This window comes from Taurulus bubalis (assembly GCF_910589615.1).
Source record: "Taurulus bubalis genome assembly, chromosome: 5".
NCBI lineage: Eukaryota > Metazoa > Chordata > Actinopteri > Perciformes > Cottidae > Taurulus > Taurulus bubalis.
The window spans coordinates 26,800,189-26,816,057 of NC_136593.1; the positions used below are offsets into that span (position 1 = coordinate 26,800,189).

Below are 15,869 nucleotides of genomic sequence, written 5' to 3' on the forward strand. Positions count from 1 at the left end.
GTCATCCAGCCAGTCTGTGCCTGCTCCTCCATTGCAGTCATGATGCAGCTCCTGGTGCTCCTGCTTCAGTCTGAAGCGACTCCGATGCTCAGTGTTACTCACTGGGGATAGAGCTCTCTCTCCCTCCCTCTCTTTCTCTCTCTCCAATCAAACTGACATCTTCTTTAAATGCAGGTATCCATGTATTATATAGAAAGGGACACTTTTCTCTCATTGAGACATATCGAGCTCTACCTAACCTATTGCATAGATTACAACTAACTAAGATGCCAGATCTAAAACATGATATATGTTACTTAAAAAAAAGTAAAATCACATCCATAAATACTGTTTGGTGCAAATCCTGCAAACGTTTTTGAGATGCACCTATATTGAATGGTCCCCTTTATTGATGTAGTTTGGGAAGGACAGTCTTAAGGTTTGCATGGTTGAAATCTCTTGCGACAGCAAAGATAAATATACTTTAACATATACACATATTGTCTAACACTTTGGCCTATTCGCCTAAGGCGTTCGCCTGTCACACGGGAGCGCCAGGTTCGAACCTTGGCCAGGGTTCGAACCTGGGTTGGTACAACTGAGCGTGAACACTCGACTGGCTTCCCTCAGGTCCCTCAGGCGGGATCAGTTGGACTCAGCTCCTCGGCTGGTGGGGGGCGCCAACCAGGCATGGTTGGTTCGAGGGCTCAAGGGCAACTGAGTTGCAAATCAGTTCCCTTGAGCGAGCAAACGTTGGGCTAGTATAGCAGTAGTGCAGTTCAAGTGTGACGGTGTTCTAGTTGTTAGACGGGAGTGCCGTCTATGGGTATGGTTGGTGGGGTGACGGTCGGGATGGGTAGGATTTTTTTATTTTATATAATAAAGAATCAACATACATCATTCGAGGGGGGGGTTATATATAAAATATTTATATATAAAAATATGTATTTATTTATAAGATAAAAAGATGTATATATAAAATATAATATATATATTTTCATTTATTTTTATTTGACGCATCTAAACAAAAAAACAACGAAAAAAAACAAAAAAGACACATGAGACATGCTGCTCTTGAACTGGTTGTGTGAATAATAAACATATAACAGTCTGTCCATTCTTGGTTAAAGGCTCTGGTTAAGCGGTCCACATTTATCTTTGTGGAGCGCCAAGTGAAATAACTTCTCTGACTTTTTTCAAGTACGGGTCTCTCCTGTCGCTCCCGTGTGTGTGACTATTTATATCACTCGAGTCGAGGGCGGGGCTTAACGGAATACACACATGTGATTGGTCGAGTAGGATCACGTGGGTGTATTTACAAGGCGTGTGATTGGTCGGTCGGTGTGTTTCCTGGACCGTTGAACGAGAGCCGTGAAGGCAGGAAAAGCTGCGCCGGTGAAATAAAAGCGATCCATCAACAGTTAATAATTCGGTAATAATGGTTAGAATAGCAGACGGAATAAACAAAATGTTCATACCAGAGTGAAGACGATTACAGATTAAACTCAAGTTATATATTAGATCTGTTTTTTGATTCACCATCTGGTTAAAAGTATTTTTACAACATGTATTGTCCTTTCATTCGGTCACGTGAGGCTGATCATTCCTGATGAGTTAATTATATGTTTAACCTGAAACTTTGAGCCTGAAAAAACAATTCCAGTGTTGAAGAGAAACCATAATCATATTGTATAATGATGTCACCATCAGATTTGTAAAACATAGACGCAAATAATTAATAAATAAGATGAATGCATTCCTGCGCATATAAGCATGACACAGAACACGGAATAAATGCCGTGTATAAATAAATACACAATGCAGTTTGTTTAACAGGTAACAGATGCCATAGAACACATATACACTCTAACGATCATTATGTTTGTCAATTTTGCAAAAATATTAAGACAATTATTAAATTGTAATCCAATTTTTAGGACTAGTGTATTTTCCCAGTCAGCATAGTTCAACTATTTGCATTAAGGTCTTTGTTGATACAATTATTCAACTCATTATACTTGTGGTCCAGGCACAAAACAACTGGAGCTGTTGTAATTATCGAATAATACTTCCTTATCGGAACTCTAACAACAATTCTCTTTATTGGTGAATGAAATACTGACCACCGCCATATTGAGCATCTCTAAAGATGTCAGAAGAAGCTTGAGTAACATGTTCCCAAACAGACCAACATTAAACAACTTACCCAAACCTTTAACCTAACATGTATATATTGCTCAATACAAATGACTCTAGATTCTGCACCAACACACTTTTATTCAACACAGACACCATGTGTACAGGTAAAATATGCTCAGCCTCAGCTGAGTAGGTAACACTGGCTCACCTCATGGGATGGCTGCTGGTGAAACTTGTCGGGGCAAAGCAGACAACTGCACTTAAATTCACTGAGGAAACAACTTTTGAAAATCAAGCAACAGCTGAATGTATTTAGCTCCACATTACATCTCATGCATGACATCAAAAATAGTATTTCTGACAGAAATAGTTTCATCAACATACACATTGACATACCCAATCTCAAATGTTCGACAGGCACAGAGACTGAGCCAAACTACTGCTCTGGAAAGTTAAAGTCTAGAATTGGCTTCAGATTACAATGGGTGTATAAAAAAAAAATAATCATCACCATATATCAAGACCTTTAGGATGCATTTCAGTCATCAGCACATTCTGCAGTTTATCCGTGTTTCATGTGTACCACTAACCCCAAACATTCACCATAAAAAGGTATTTCAGAACTATAAGCTCTTATGCAGATTTCAGACATGAGGCTGTTCAAATATTTCTCTTTTTAAAACATTGAATATCACAGCACAAAGTCTTCCATTCATTTTCTGGCAGTTTATAGGTTTTAAGTCATGCCATCATAAAAATAAGAATAAATCAAAATGACTGACATAAAGCTTTAGAAGTGAAGATGGGAGGTGAACAATATATATTTGATGGTGATTTACTAACATGGACACTTCACTGCATCAAAGACACGCAAGCAAACTGACGTCAGTCATCGAGAGAAAGCAATCACAGCTGTTTAAGGTTTTTCAACACATACATGAACACGACTACAGCGGTTCAGCGACACAATGTTCCAGGAGTGATCGTTTGTTTTTACATCATTGTATTCTCACGAATGCACATCTGTGTTGCTTTGCTTTAACACACTTCCTTCAGCAAAAACGAGATGAGCCGCAGCAAGGCCTGCTGCAATAAGGTCTACATCGAAACAATGCTGAAAGGTTCAGAAGAAACTCCACCGTAAACTGAAGACATCTTAGAGGTAGGAAATGGACATGGAATAACGTCCCCAGGAAATAGCTTTCCCACATTAAAACCTGCGATAGTAAAATATGATCTTTACTAATCATGAGGTACAGCAAAGTGTTGTAACACCCTAACAACAAACCATCCAGCAGCTTGATTACACTGGTAGACTCCTCTGTGAGCAGTTAATAAGTAACAACTGGCCAAAGATTACAGACACCAAGCCTCAAAGAATCAGGTGCAAACCAAAGCTGGTCTTCTCATAGAAGTCAAGAACTTTATCTTTTGTTGTAACATAAAAAATAAAAATCTAACCCAGACCTGGAGTTGGTTTAAGTGGATTTAACTTGAGCTTGGTTTAAGAGGTTTGCATCATCTATGAAGACTGGTCATCTGTAGGTTATTACATGTACAGGACAATTCAATGTTACAGTCATTTAAAATATGATTAAGTTGCAACACCTCATGTTATAGGGAATTAAAAGGCCACATGGGAAAGTCAGGTTCTGCCAAATTGTCCTAGTTCTAAATGTATGTTTACTACAGGCTTGTCAAATACCCAATTTCACCACGGATTACATTTCCAATTGTTAAAAGAATGAGTGTTTTAAAGATGAATTTGCATCTACGATGAACAATGCGAGTGCAGCTGCCGAATTAATTCATAACAAGTAATTGAGAGCTATGACAGTCTAAGCAGCCAGCGTATAATGAGCCTCATTAACAAGTGTGAAGATATCTGTGACACCAAATCCTCACAACACATAATGACTGAGGTGCTGCAATAAACCAGATGTGGAGAACACAGAGTTGCTTCATACGAGATGACATTTACAATGACCAGACGGTTCAGTTGAGGTCACAAGTTACAGGAAACACCATGCAGTTAAAATCTGCGTCAACTTATTGAAACACTCGCATACAGTACGTACAGAATATTATCCTGCAATGAGGAATTATCTACAATAAACTATATATATATATATATATATATATAATCTTTAGACAATGATCTAAAAATACCAAATCTTGAAAAAAAAGATTGCGATATTATGGATTAAATAATTGCTGATCCAACAAGTGTCTTTCAAAATACGAGGCATTATTCACCGTTTCTGATCATCCGCTAGGTTCATAAGAATCAGAGAATACAGTTTATCCTGACCATGTGAGCTCTAATTTGAAAGTTTTGATTAAAAAAAAAAAAAGGATCAGCTGGCTTCAAGTTCAGGTAAATCAGACCAATAATGATTAGCCATTATTGTGACATTTTATTGTAATTCAATGTTCAACCCTAATAGATAAAGCTGTATAGAAATGTTTATTGTTGTGGAAACTTTACCTAATGAAGTATAAAGTTACTCGAGGAACTGCTTAACGCAAAAAAAAAATTATGTTGGGGATGTGCCTAAAAAGAATATTTTAACTTTACAAAGAATGTTTGAATGAGAGTCGCAGACCTTGAGCTGTTGATGGAGAAGATGGAAAAGACTGATAGTAAAATCACAATCTTGTATCAACCAATCAAAATGAGTTGCAACAGCTCATTGAAGTTAGATTAAATACATTTCCAGAACAAGCCAGAAGTCAAAATGACACTTTTACAATTTAAAAAAGGGCAATTATTGATACATTTTATTCTTTTGTGAAACACGGAATTCAACTTTTAACCATCCAGTCCATTTTCTGCTCTTAAAAACATGATGTATCCACAGCTCTGTTTTCAAACCCATTGACTATTTGCACATTTTAAACAAAAACAACAACACTACAAGGGTAACTTACTGTAGCTCCAACTCATTAGATTATTTTATTTAAATGGTACATATTCACACAGACTTGATCAATTTAAGCCAATTTGTGACAGTGGTTGTTGGTTCCTTTGATTTGATAAACAAACAAAATGTGCAAAAGGTCCAGGGGCAAAACATATGAATGTGATTGAACAAACAGAAAATCATGTCAATAGTGTTTAGTCAATCATACTGTATTTACAAGAATTCATATTTACAGTGTCAGATTTTCTCCGTCATGCATCGGCTTTATATTTGAATTGAGAACCAGTATCATTAAACCCATAACACTGGCTTCTTCATTCTTTAAAGTATTATGCTTGGGGAGCAGAACGTTATGGCCATATCTACACTGATTTATTCTCACTTTCTGCGGATGAAGGCAATTTGCAATAAAATACATGACTGCAAGTCAGTATAGTTGCACATTTTAAGAATATTCCTTTAACAATGAGCAAAACCTAACCCCAGGGCTTCATTTATTGTTGCTTGGGTTTATAATAAATATATTTTTGAATGGATTGATGGGAACTAAGCTGACACAGCTCTTTCCCTAAAAGTGCGGGTGAGATGAGCAGAGAGAGAAACAGAAGGAAAAGGCCAGAGTGGGGAGAAGGGTGATGGGATGTATGGTTGTGAGGTCACTACCAGTCTGCATTATCCCAGGTTTCCTCAGCCGGTTTCGTGGGACTCTTCTTCGTCTTACCCTCTGCGTTCTCCCAGTTGTTGTCCCAGGCTTCCCAGCTCTCCTCTGTGCTGTGTTTGTTGTTGGACGCCGCTTCGGAGCCCCAATTGTCCCAACTGTCAGAGCTCTTCTTTGCAGAATTTTCTGCGATGGTCCAGCTGTCACTGCTGGGTGATTTCGGGGCCTTTAAGGAGTTGCTGCTGCCAAAGGTTTCCCAAAAGTCCTTTGAGACCGGCTGAGTAGAACTGCCTTGATATCCCTCAGTGGCATCCATGTTCTGGTAGCTCTCTCCGGTAGACCTGAACGGTCAGAACATGTTCATGTTGCTGCTTTAATTCATCAAGTACAAAGGACTTTGTATTAAAAAAATAAGTATGAAGTTATTATTACCCATCCTCCGGTTTTCCCGTGAAGAGATTAGTCAATTTTGAACCAGCTCCCTGAACCTAAAAAACAGACAAGACTGTTAATCACCTGTTACTGTCAGTGTTAAAACATTGTGACTGAAGAAACAAATGGTATTTTACTTCATCTGAAAATTAAATCCAGTGGTAAAAAAAACTAATGGTGGTTGAAAGGATAATTAAAAAAGGAATTTAAATATCTAATCTAAACCCATAAATAATCAATATCAGCTGCACAACAAATGAATATATTATGCTTCATTTCTATTTTTAACAACAATTAGAGGCAGTAATAATACAACTGAAAGCGTATGTTTCTTTTCTAACACTTTACATCAGGAAGTTGGACCACCAGGTACTCACCACCAGATTAAAAATGGCAGCAAGAAAAATGAGAGATGACATTAAATTACAATTATTTAAACATTCATCATCACAGCGAAACCAGTCTCCTTTGAGGGTAACGCTGCAGGGGCTGAGGCCGGCTCGCAGTTTCAGCGTATCTGCTCTAAGAAGTTAGACATGTTGATCAGAGCTGCTGTTCCTGGCTCAGGAGACTGGTTTGGCATCTGTACATCTGGCAGAGGTCTGCCCATCCTACCTTGGTTGCCAGCCCAGTGATGCCGACTGTCATTTCGTCTAGAAATTTGCCATCTTTTACCTGAATGAGCCAAATTATCATTAAAAACTATTAAAAACCACAGTATCGTCCACATATATTTGTCTAATTTACATGTAATAAGCAGCAGTTTGTTTATAAGTGTGAGAAAAGTGATGTGTTTTGTTAAGGGCACTGGTAATCAACAGGAGAAAACAACAATCTTTTGTTTGAATCCAACAAAAGGTTGTTATTCTAAAGAAAAAAGAAGTCCAAAGTAAAAGAAGCTGTAAGCGCTCAGCAAGAGAGAAAGAAGATTGTTACAAAGCGCATACTATAGACACCTTAAATCACAAATGCCAACTGTACATAAGAAGACAAAAACATTTAGTTTAAAAATAGTTTCTCTCATTGGCCTTTCAACTTTCTGTAAATCTGTAGAGAGTAAACCACACAGAAGGGGAAAGAGATCTATTATCACAAAGTTAACTCTCATTTCAACAAGTTCTCTTATAGCCAAACAGGACTCATTTGAACGCATTAAAAGACACATCCAGGGGCTGCTTACTTGAACGTAAAGCGTTCAAGCAGTTAGTGGAAACAACTCACCATGACCTCTGGGTTTTACTAAAAACAAAGTGTATTCTGATGCAAACGCTTAAACAGACTGAATCTGAAAGCCAAGGAGCAACTAATTATCACTTGAAGAGCTCCAGGTCGTGTCATTTCATGTTAACATTACTTAACAAAATGTCACCATTTGAGAAATGTAAGGACCAAGACTGGTATTTTAACTTTTGCCATTGATCAGTGAAACTTGACGTTAATGACAAAATGTAGGCCAAAATAGATTTTTTTTTTATATACAGTTGCCCCACCAGATGAATGCGAAAATTAATTTGGTTAAGAATTTTCAATAGATAATAGATTTACATTATTTTTCAGGGTGAGTGTGGCCCACATTTTAAGCTGAATTAAATATTTGTTAAATGTAGCATTGATATTAAGATTGGATGCTGATGTAACATGCTCTGTATATTCCAGGGTAACGAAGGCTCATGTAACCGACGCTCAACCCTACTTTAATTGCCAATAAAATAATTCCATTCTCCAAACCGCTTACTTATTTTAGGGTCGCTGGAGCCGATCCCAGCTGACATTTGGCGCCAGTTTATCACAGGGCTCACACAGAGACAGACAACCATTCACGCTCACTTTCACACGTATGGGGAATTTTAAAGTCTCCAATTAACCTAAACCTAAGGTGCATGTCTTTGGACTCTGCGAGGAAGCCGTAGAACCCAGAGGGAACCCACGCTGCCACGGGGATAACGTGCAGACTCCACACAGAAGGAGGTGACAGTGCTAGCCACTGCACCAACGTGCAGCCCTTAATTCAATAATAATAATAATGATATAAAATGGACATGTTTATAAGACATTCAATAAATTACCCGTGTGATACTTTGAAGGGAAAAACTGAATGCTTTGATATGAGGCATGATATCTGATATAATATTTTGGTTCCTCCAAATGTGTAAATGCACTTTAAGCTTTGCTCAGTGACCGAAAGTTCAATCTGACTCTCATCCGTTCCCAAATAAACAGTTCACAGCTGTGTGCTTCTTCAAATCTCATTGCCGAGTCAAGTGGAGAAATCAAAAAGTTGGATTTTTTTTGCATCCTTAAAACTGCAGCTTTTGTCGTTTGATGCAAGCTGGCATGAAGCAGATAAAAGACAAAGACAAGCAGCGCAGAAAATAGCACATTCACATCTGAAGCTGTTTTCTTTCTCTAAAAAGGACTGTATCCCACCACCAAATCAACAACTTCAAACATCAATGTTACCTTTTCGTGGGTGGGTTTGATAACATTCTCATTTAATGTCTGTCCTAACTCTGCAGCCTAGTTGAAAGTCAGAGGGGAGAATTCACTTGAATGAAACAGTTAAACATTCACAGTAGAGCAAGACACTGAGCTGCTTGTTCTGAAGTTGCATGAAGTGACAGCCATTCACATTCACCATGACACTGAGCAAGCACTAGAGGGCGGAATGGTTCAAAGTAAACTTCTCTTATGAGGCGATGCTGCAATCTATTTCTTACAGTAGAGTTTGGTGAAACACTAGAAGCCTTTTAAGTCTTCATCTATATTCCAAATACTACAAAAAGACAAGGTCTTTGCTGTCCTACTCTGCCTCGTAAGTTCTTCAAAGGAACATGTTACATATAGGATTTATGTTCTGACTCCTACAGGCTCCCGCCTTTACAGGACTCTATGGACAATACTCTCCTCCAATCGGGAGCACGTATTTGCCCACTGAGGAGCACAGCCGGCCAATCAGGTACCCAAATTGGTTCCCACAGTATATAAGGCAACACACAGAGTTGTCTGCCTTTCTCTCTTCAGTGTAATTTGCCCACTGACTGCTCATCTCCGCACTTTAAGAACTCTGGTGGGTCAGAGAGCAATAAGCCTCTACCGGAAGACTCTGGAAAATGTGGACAACATATTTCAGCTGGTTGCAGAGGCTTTTTGGCTGTGTTGGGCGTTTCATTGGCATCTTACCAGCCTAAAGCCATGTGATGTCTCTAGCCACTGTAGGTTCGCTCCATGTGCAGCTTAGCCATGGCTCTATCCAGTTCAGTTGCCTGCCAGGGTTGGGTGGCTGCTGGGGTGGCGTAGGTTATTAAAAAGATGATGGCTACAGCGACTAACCTCTAGGATCAGTGTGGTTGGGCCGTGGCAGGGCATGAATTCAAAGCCTGTGTGAGTTAGAACTAAGGTTACGATGTTGTAACCCTAGTTCGATAAGCAGAGCCCTACACCTAGATGCTGCTAAGCAACCCGCTGAAGAGAGTGTAGGGTGGCAGACAGAGGTTGTCATGTGTGCGGCCTTATACACTGTGGGTTCTTTACGCATTCTGGTCGGCACATCCTGATTGAATGGCTACGCCACAGAGTTCAGTAGAGCGCGGCACCTGCGCTAGAACTAGGATTACAAAAGTGTAAGCTTCAATTCTTCCTTAGGTTTTTTTTTCTAGTTGCCTTATGTATAGAACATAACAATAGATGAGTAGCAAACACCCATACATACATAATAATAAATATATATACAAAATGTTGCTCTGCATTGATTTTGATTATCTTAATTGTTTTTACATACCATTACACTTCTACAGCACGGTTAGCAGTCAACACAAAAACTGGCATGCATGAATGGATAACCCATTATCAATGGATGTGAGTGAACAGTTCATGAACAACCTTTCTATATTGGGGGTAGGAATTAAAGTCAATCCCCACCTCACAATACAGTTAAACTGTCTTCCTCAGGTTATCCATCAAGTCAAAGAATAAGCCCCAAGAAAAACACATTATCCAAGCAGAAGCACGTGAAGATGATGTTCACCATTTAGCGAAATGTTTGTAATGTGAAAAAAAAAAAAAAAAAAAAAAAACTGACTGAAAAACTGACAAGCTAACAAAAAATAAAAATAAAAAAAAGGGTAATATGCATCTTAAAAAAAACATGATGCAGAATAAGCGCCATGCACCCATTATCTGCTTTACCGGTTCTGGGGGTGCTTTATAGCCCTTTAACTACATCCAGAGAAGGCAAAGATATATTAAAGTAGTAACACAGTTATTGCAGCTGGAAATTGACATGATATGGTAAAAGATGGCATACATTTTTGAACACTCTAATTCCCTTTAGGTGTAGGGGTCCTATTCAACAAAACAGAGCGGTCAGAGGAAAACTTCAAACACAATCCCGACAGACAAAGATTACTAGTAGTGGAAACAAGTTACCCATGACTGTCAGTCTTACCTTTAAGGTTGCTTGGTTTGCAAGTTTAGATGTCTATATGAGAGGGGAAAAATATGAATGATGTCTATATTTTAATAGGAATTTTCCTTTTTGTGTGCATAATAATCAGAATCAAATTCAATACAACACAAAAAAACTATAAAGCATCCACCACATAAATACACTTACATTATCTTTAGCGATAGAAGCAAACTTGCTTGCTCCAACAGCAAAGCTGCTCCAGCCCTGCAAAAAAAAAATAAGTGAAAAATTGCCACGGGGGAAGAAACATACAATAAAAAGTACAACTCGGACAAGAGATATACATTGTGACCTACTGAATAAATAGAAGACATGGCGTTGTTGATGAAGTCATCCTCTTTCTTCTCTGGGGTCACTGTGTTGCCAAAGCCAACGTACCGATTCTCTTGATTCCCACTATAGCCTCCTCCACTAACAAAGCATAAAGAAATAAAACACTAAAGTCAAAGAAACCAATAAACGAGTGCATAATAAAAGAAATGTAAAAAAAAAAAAAAGTGAGGCTCTCACCTCTGATACGAGTTAACATCATCACCCAACCAGTCTTCAAAAGCTTTGTCGCTAGACTTGGCTGAGCTTTGTCCAGGACCTCCAGAGCTGTTTGACAGAAGCATGAATTCACTAGTTAAAGTGAATGCCTATCATGTAATCTGCCATTGTCCATAGTGTGAATGTGTTAAAAATCACTTTTACCGATGAGAGGATGAAAGGCTAGTCTTGGGTTGAGGAGATGTCCAGTTTCTGGCAGGGGATGTCTCAATGGACCACTCCTTACCCTCTGCTAAAGTTACAACCTGTCACAGTCAAAAGAGGATGAATTAATCTGATCAAAATAAGACGCATTCACAAACTAGTTATTTAAAAAAAGCCTTAGCCAAAACTAATAATTCTGCCTATAGATATCAATGTAAAGATATGCATCTTATCGGGTATACACACTTGCAATTAGGAATTTAAAGTATAGTTCCTTCTTTGACCCATTTAGTACTTTATCTGTTTAAAACATATATGAACAAATGGATTACTACAGATATTCAAATAACATGCTTAACTCCCTGTATGAGATAATGGAGAATGTAGTCTTAAATGTGAAAGAAATTAATCAAAGACCTATACAGCTGCACACCTCACCTTGTCTCTAAAGAGTGCAGCAGCTTTGCTGTTGTATTTCTCCTGTAACGTCCAGGTGGAATCATAATCATCTTGACCTTCAAGAAATAGACGGAATATTCCATTTCCTCCCGCTTTCATCTTCTCAAGCTCAATATCTTTCCACTTGTCCATGGTGACGGAGCGCACAAAACTGCAGACAGGGCAGAAACATTAATTATTATTAGGCTATCCAACATCTCCAAAATCATCAACACCATAATACATTCCACTAGTCTCACCTGAGATGTACTCCCAGGCCCCTGTGCTTGCCAGAGCACTCAAGACAAATCCAGATCCCATAGGTCACACTAACCCATTGAGGGTTAAAAGCACCACACTCAAAACAAAGCTGAAAAACAACAAGGCACATTGGATAATTCATACATTTACACATCTCTTCAGGAGGTGGATTTACAAACGGTTGTACATTGAAGATTATATGTAGCCTGATCCTGCATTCATAAGGAAAATGTATATGGTATACAACAAGTGAATTAACCCCATGTGTTTTAACATTGTACACAATCATTTCACACTGAAGTGTCAGTTAAATAAATAGAACAATACAATATGTATTGATATCGTGCATTTATTTTTAGTTTAGGACACATATCTGTCAAATAGTATCGCCAAAGATGCAGGCCAACAAGATGTCCGCTGGCAGTGAAATTAGGACCTAAAATTACTGCCACCGTTTATTTGATCATTGATGAAAGCGAGGAAGGTTTGTGAAGGACAGTGATATTGAGCTGCTTTGCAGGCATCCCAAACACCTGCTACCTCCAGCAATGTGCATTTTAAGGGTCCAGTGAGTCGACACGATTGTGACTAAGAAGTGAAGGTTAGCCGTATGAATAAGTTGCTGTGAAGGCTTACATTATTCTCGTCTTGGGTTCTCACTTCCTTCAGAACTCTTCTGGTCCTTGGACTCGCCATGTTGACCCACACTGGAAGAAAACGGTAGAGGACTTTCTTAAGTAACGCATTTAATTATCAAAGAAGAGTATGGAATAATCTGTATAGATATGTTCAAAAGAGTCAGATTTATTTTGTGAATTTTAACCAGTCTCTGGTTCAAAGCAGATAGCTGCTCCAAAGACAGAAGGATTGAGATGAACTGTGCCTCGCCTTGAAAGCAGATAAAAGCAGCAGGCAGAGTGCTGCCAAGGGAAGTGACAAAAAGTTGCAGTAAAACCTTCCCAGAATGATACAGGAGGTCAGAACGCACTTTTAAAACTGGGGCTGCAACAAATTCTTATTTTGTATTATCAATACATCTTTGGATTACATATTGTTTTACTCTGGTGTATAAAATGTGAAAATACAATTCCACAGGAGCAAAATCCTCTCATTGACACCAAACAGCACAGACCTCTAACCAGAATACAGAGTTGTTATTGCGAAGAACGAAAACAAGCGTAATGATTAATTAACCAAGTACCAGGACACTATGCCAGCAGATATTGTTTGGGTAACATTCACTCATTACACTGCTGTAATCCCTACACAGTGGTGATATATTTTTTTTTCTTTCTCTTTGTCGACAAAGATTAAACTATGTGAATGTTCTCTTTGTAGTAAAGTATTTATTCCCAGAAGTATTTGTGTCTTTTGAATATATCTAAACAGAGGATGTAATACTCTGCTTCGGTAATCCCATGAAAAGACTAAAACACATCAGTAAACCATACATCACACTGTGTGACACGCCGTCAATGCAATGTACATCGACACTAGTTTCTTTAGAGCCCATCCTACACTGATCTACTGCTATACAGCACTACATGTGTATTAAAGCACATCCCTATCAAATGCATTCTTAATGATAGCTCAAATCTACAGTGCCTAGCTGTTTTAGAAACAAACGTAGCAGTTATTTTAAGAAATGTTATCATTGTTTTAAAGATATACATGTTCTATACGAATGCATGGGCCTGGGACAGAGAACCACATAAAATAATGAAAAAAAAAAAAAATATGTATGAGAATAATGCATGGTTGGTATTGGTCTTTTTCAATGGAAAAAGCCAGCTTTACCCTTTAAACTCAGGTATGGAACTGAATAAGATTTACTCTATTCAATTTATTTTGTACAGCCCAAAATCGCCTCAGAGGGCTTAACAATCTTGTACACAGACGACATGCTCTGTCCCGGGACCTCACATCGGCAAAGGAAAAAGTCCCCGCAAAAAAAACTTTAACACCGATGGAAAAAAGGAAGAAACTGTAGGGGGAGCAACAGAGGAGGATCCCTCTTCCCGGATGGACAGAAGTTCAATAGATGTGTACAGCATGAACAACACAGTTATAACACAATTAACCATCACAATTTTACAGAGCCCAATGTAACGTTAAAAATCAAGCAGTCCAAAAGCCACTACAGAATGATCACTTAATTGATTTACCATCTAATCATAACAGCAATAGTTTAAAGATACCGATACTAACCTGCTAAATAACAAAATCATAAACAGTACACTACACAGTGCAGCGTCAGTATCAGGCTGGATTTGAACTGTGCGATTCTCAGATAGGTGTGATGTTTTCACAGAGAGACTATTCAAAAAACCATGCAGACTATCAGATGAATATGAGAGGAAACGTCAGCAAAGAAAACTCAGTCGACTGGTAGGTTTACATTCCTCAAACCAGCACCACTTGATTAGGAGACACAATGCAATAGGAGAAATGTGTGCGCTCTGCCAAGCTTGAGCATTTTGGGAGATTCCTAGGAGCAAATTCACAGATAGACTTCATAGATATGTTCTTTAAAGTCGTATGTTCTCAACAAGAGCGAGGATGCTAGTTAAGCTAATCAGATGTCTTTATTAAGATGTACTTGAATGAAATTGACTAAATGTACTAAATGAAAATAACCATAATTATAAGACAGAAGTCATGGTGACGTCTGTCTCTTAATGAAATCACAAATGCTGAAACTATTCGTGGTTTCCACACAGAATTGCAGTCGTGTCACCGCTCCGAGACACGTAACAAACACTAGCGTTACACATGTCAGACATCGGGTTCCGTGTACATTCAACGACAAACGAGTAAACCGTTAAGACCCTGTTGTCCTGTTTGATTTTGGCTTATCGTTAAATACTTATTTGAACGTGGACATTTCCCCCAACATGTTAAAATGTAGCGTTAAGTGTTGTAACCAAAGACAAAGCTAACGTTAGCTGTCGCCCGAGCTAGCTGAACCGTTACCTGTCTGTGATTGATGAAATATGAAGACGCTGTTTTCTTCTTCTCTGCTGCTCCGCCGGTGAACTCTGAGAAAGCTCTTCTTTTGCGGCGGAGGCACAGCAAACACTATAATGTCACAGGCTGTGTCAGGTCAACAGAAGTGTATTGTAACGAGAGGCTGCTGATGTTAAGCACCGGTAGCCATGTTCCTGTTTGCATACGTTGGCAGTGCAATGCATCATGGGAGTCCGTCTTCCTCGTCTTCATTTGGATCCTCCTGTCTCTCTGGGTTTCTTTCTCTCTGCTGCCTCTGCTGCTTCGGAGCCAGAATGCACACGAGAACCGGACCGTGATAAAATCATAAGATACACGGTCTAAATTTGGCATCCCGTGCTGTTATTGTCCCATCTCAAAAGTAGTGTCTTTCTCTGGGCATAATTAGCAGACATTTACACATTACGAGGCTGAACTGAGATATCTGTCTCCAACTTGGTGACATTGAACCAGCATGACGGTCAATACCAGGACACAAAGTGAAGCAACTAAATGTAATTCAGCCTTTAATTGTATTAATGTCAACTACTTACCCCACTTATTTGCCTTGTGCAAAACACTTTGAATTACTTCTGTGTTTGAAAGGTCAGATTATACAAACACACGTGCCTCTTCTGTGCATTTACACAGCCTATATTGAAGTAAAACTAATACAGAAACAAATGTGAACTGAAGTCTAAATCGATTAATCTGATCAATCTTGGAAACAACACAAATGGAGCATCTTAATTTGATGACCAGCAATTTACAATCTGCACATATATACCATGTAGCCTCACCACAAAGCCCCCTGTCTCTATACGGCACCCACAGTTGTTGCATGATTGTCCTTCCACGTGTTTTCTGTGACTTTTTAGTTTCTATACCATCCAAT

The 15,869-nt window shown here is 38.7% G+C and overlaps 1 protein-coding gene across 1 annotated transcript; it reads right to left on the bottom strand.

Annotated features, from left to right (window-relative positions):
- Positions 1-2,273: 2,273 nt before the first annotated feature.
- On the bottom strand, positions 2,274-15,092 carry arfgap1 (ADP-ribosylation factor GTPase activating protein 1). The gene is made up of 14 exons (XM_079218107.1): positions 14,963-15,092; positions 12,626-12,696; positions 11,989-12,098; positions 11,729-11,900; positions 11,291-11,391; positions 11,108-11,194; positions 10,894-11,008; positions 10,745-10,801; positions 10,577-10,609; positions 10,318-10,347; positions 8,593-8,649; positions 6,748-6,807; positions 6,133-6,188; positions 2,274-6,041 (listed from the first exon to the last, which is right to left on the bottom strand). Exons 2-14 carry the CDS (start codon positions 12,683-12,685, stop codon positions 5,702-5,704), a joined length of 1,278 nt encoding a protein of 425 aa, XP_079074233.1. The 5' UTR covers positions 12,686-12,696; positions 14,963-15,092; the 3' UTR covers positions 2,274-5,701.
- Positions 15,093-15,869: the final 777 nt, after the last annotated feature.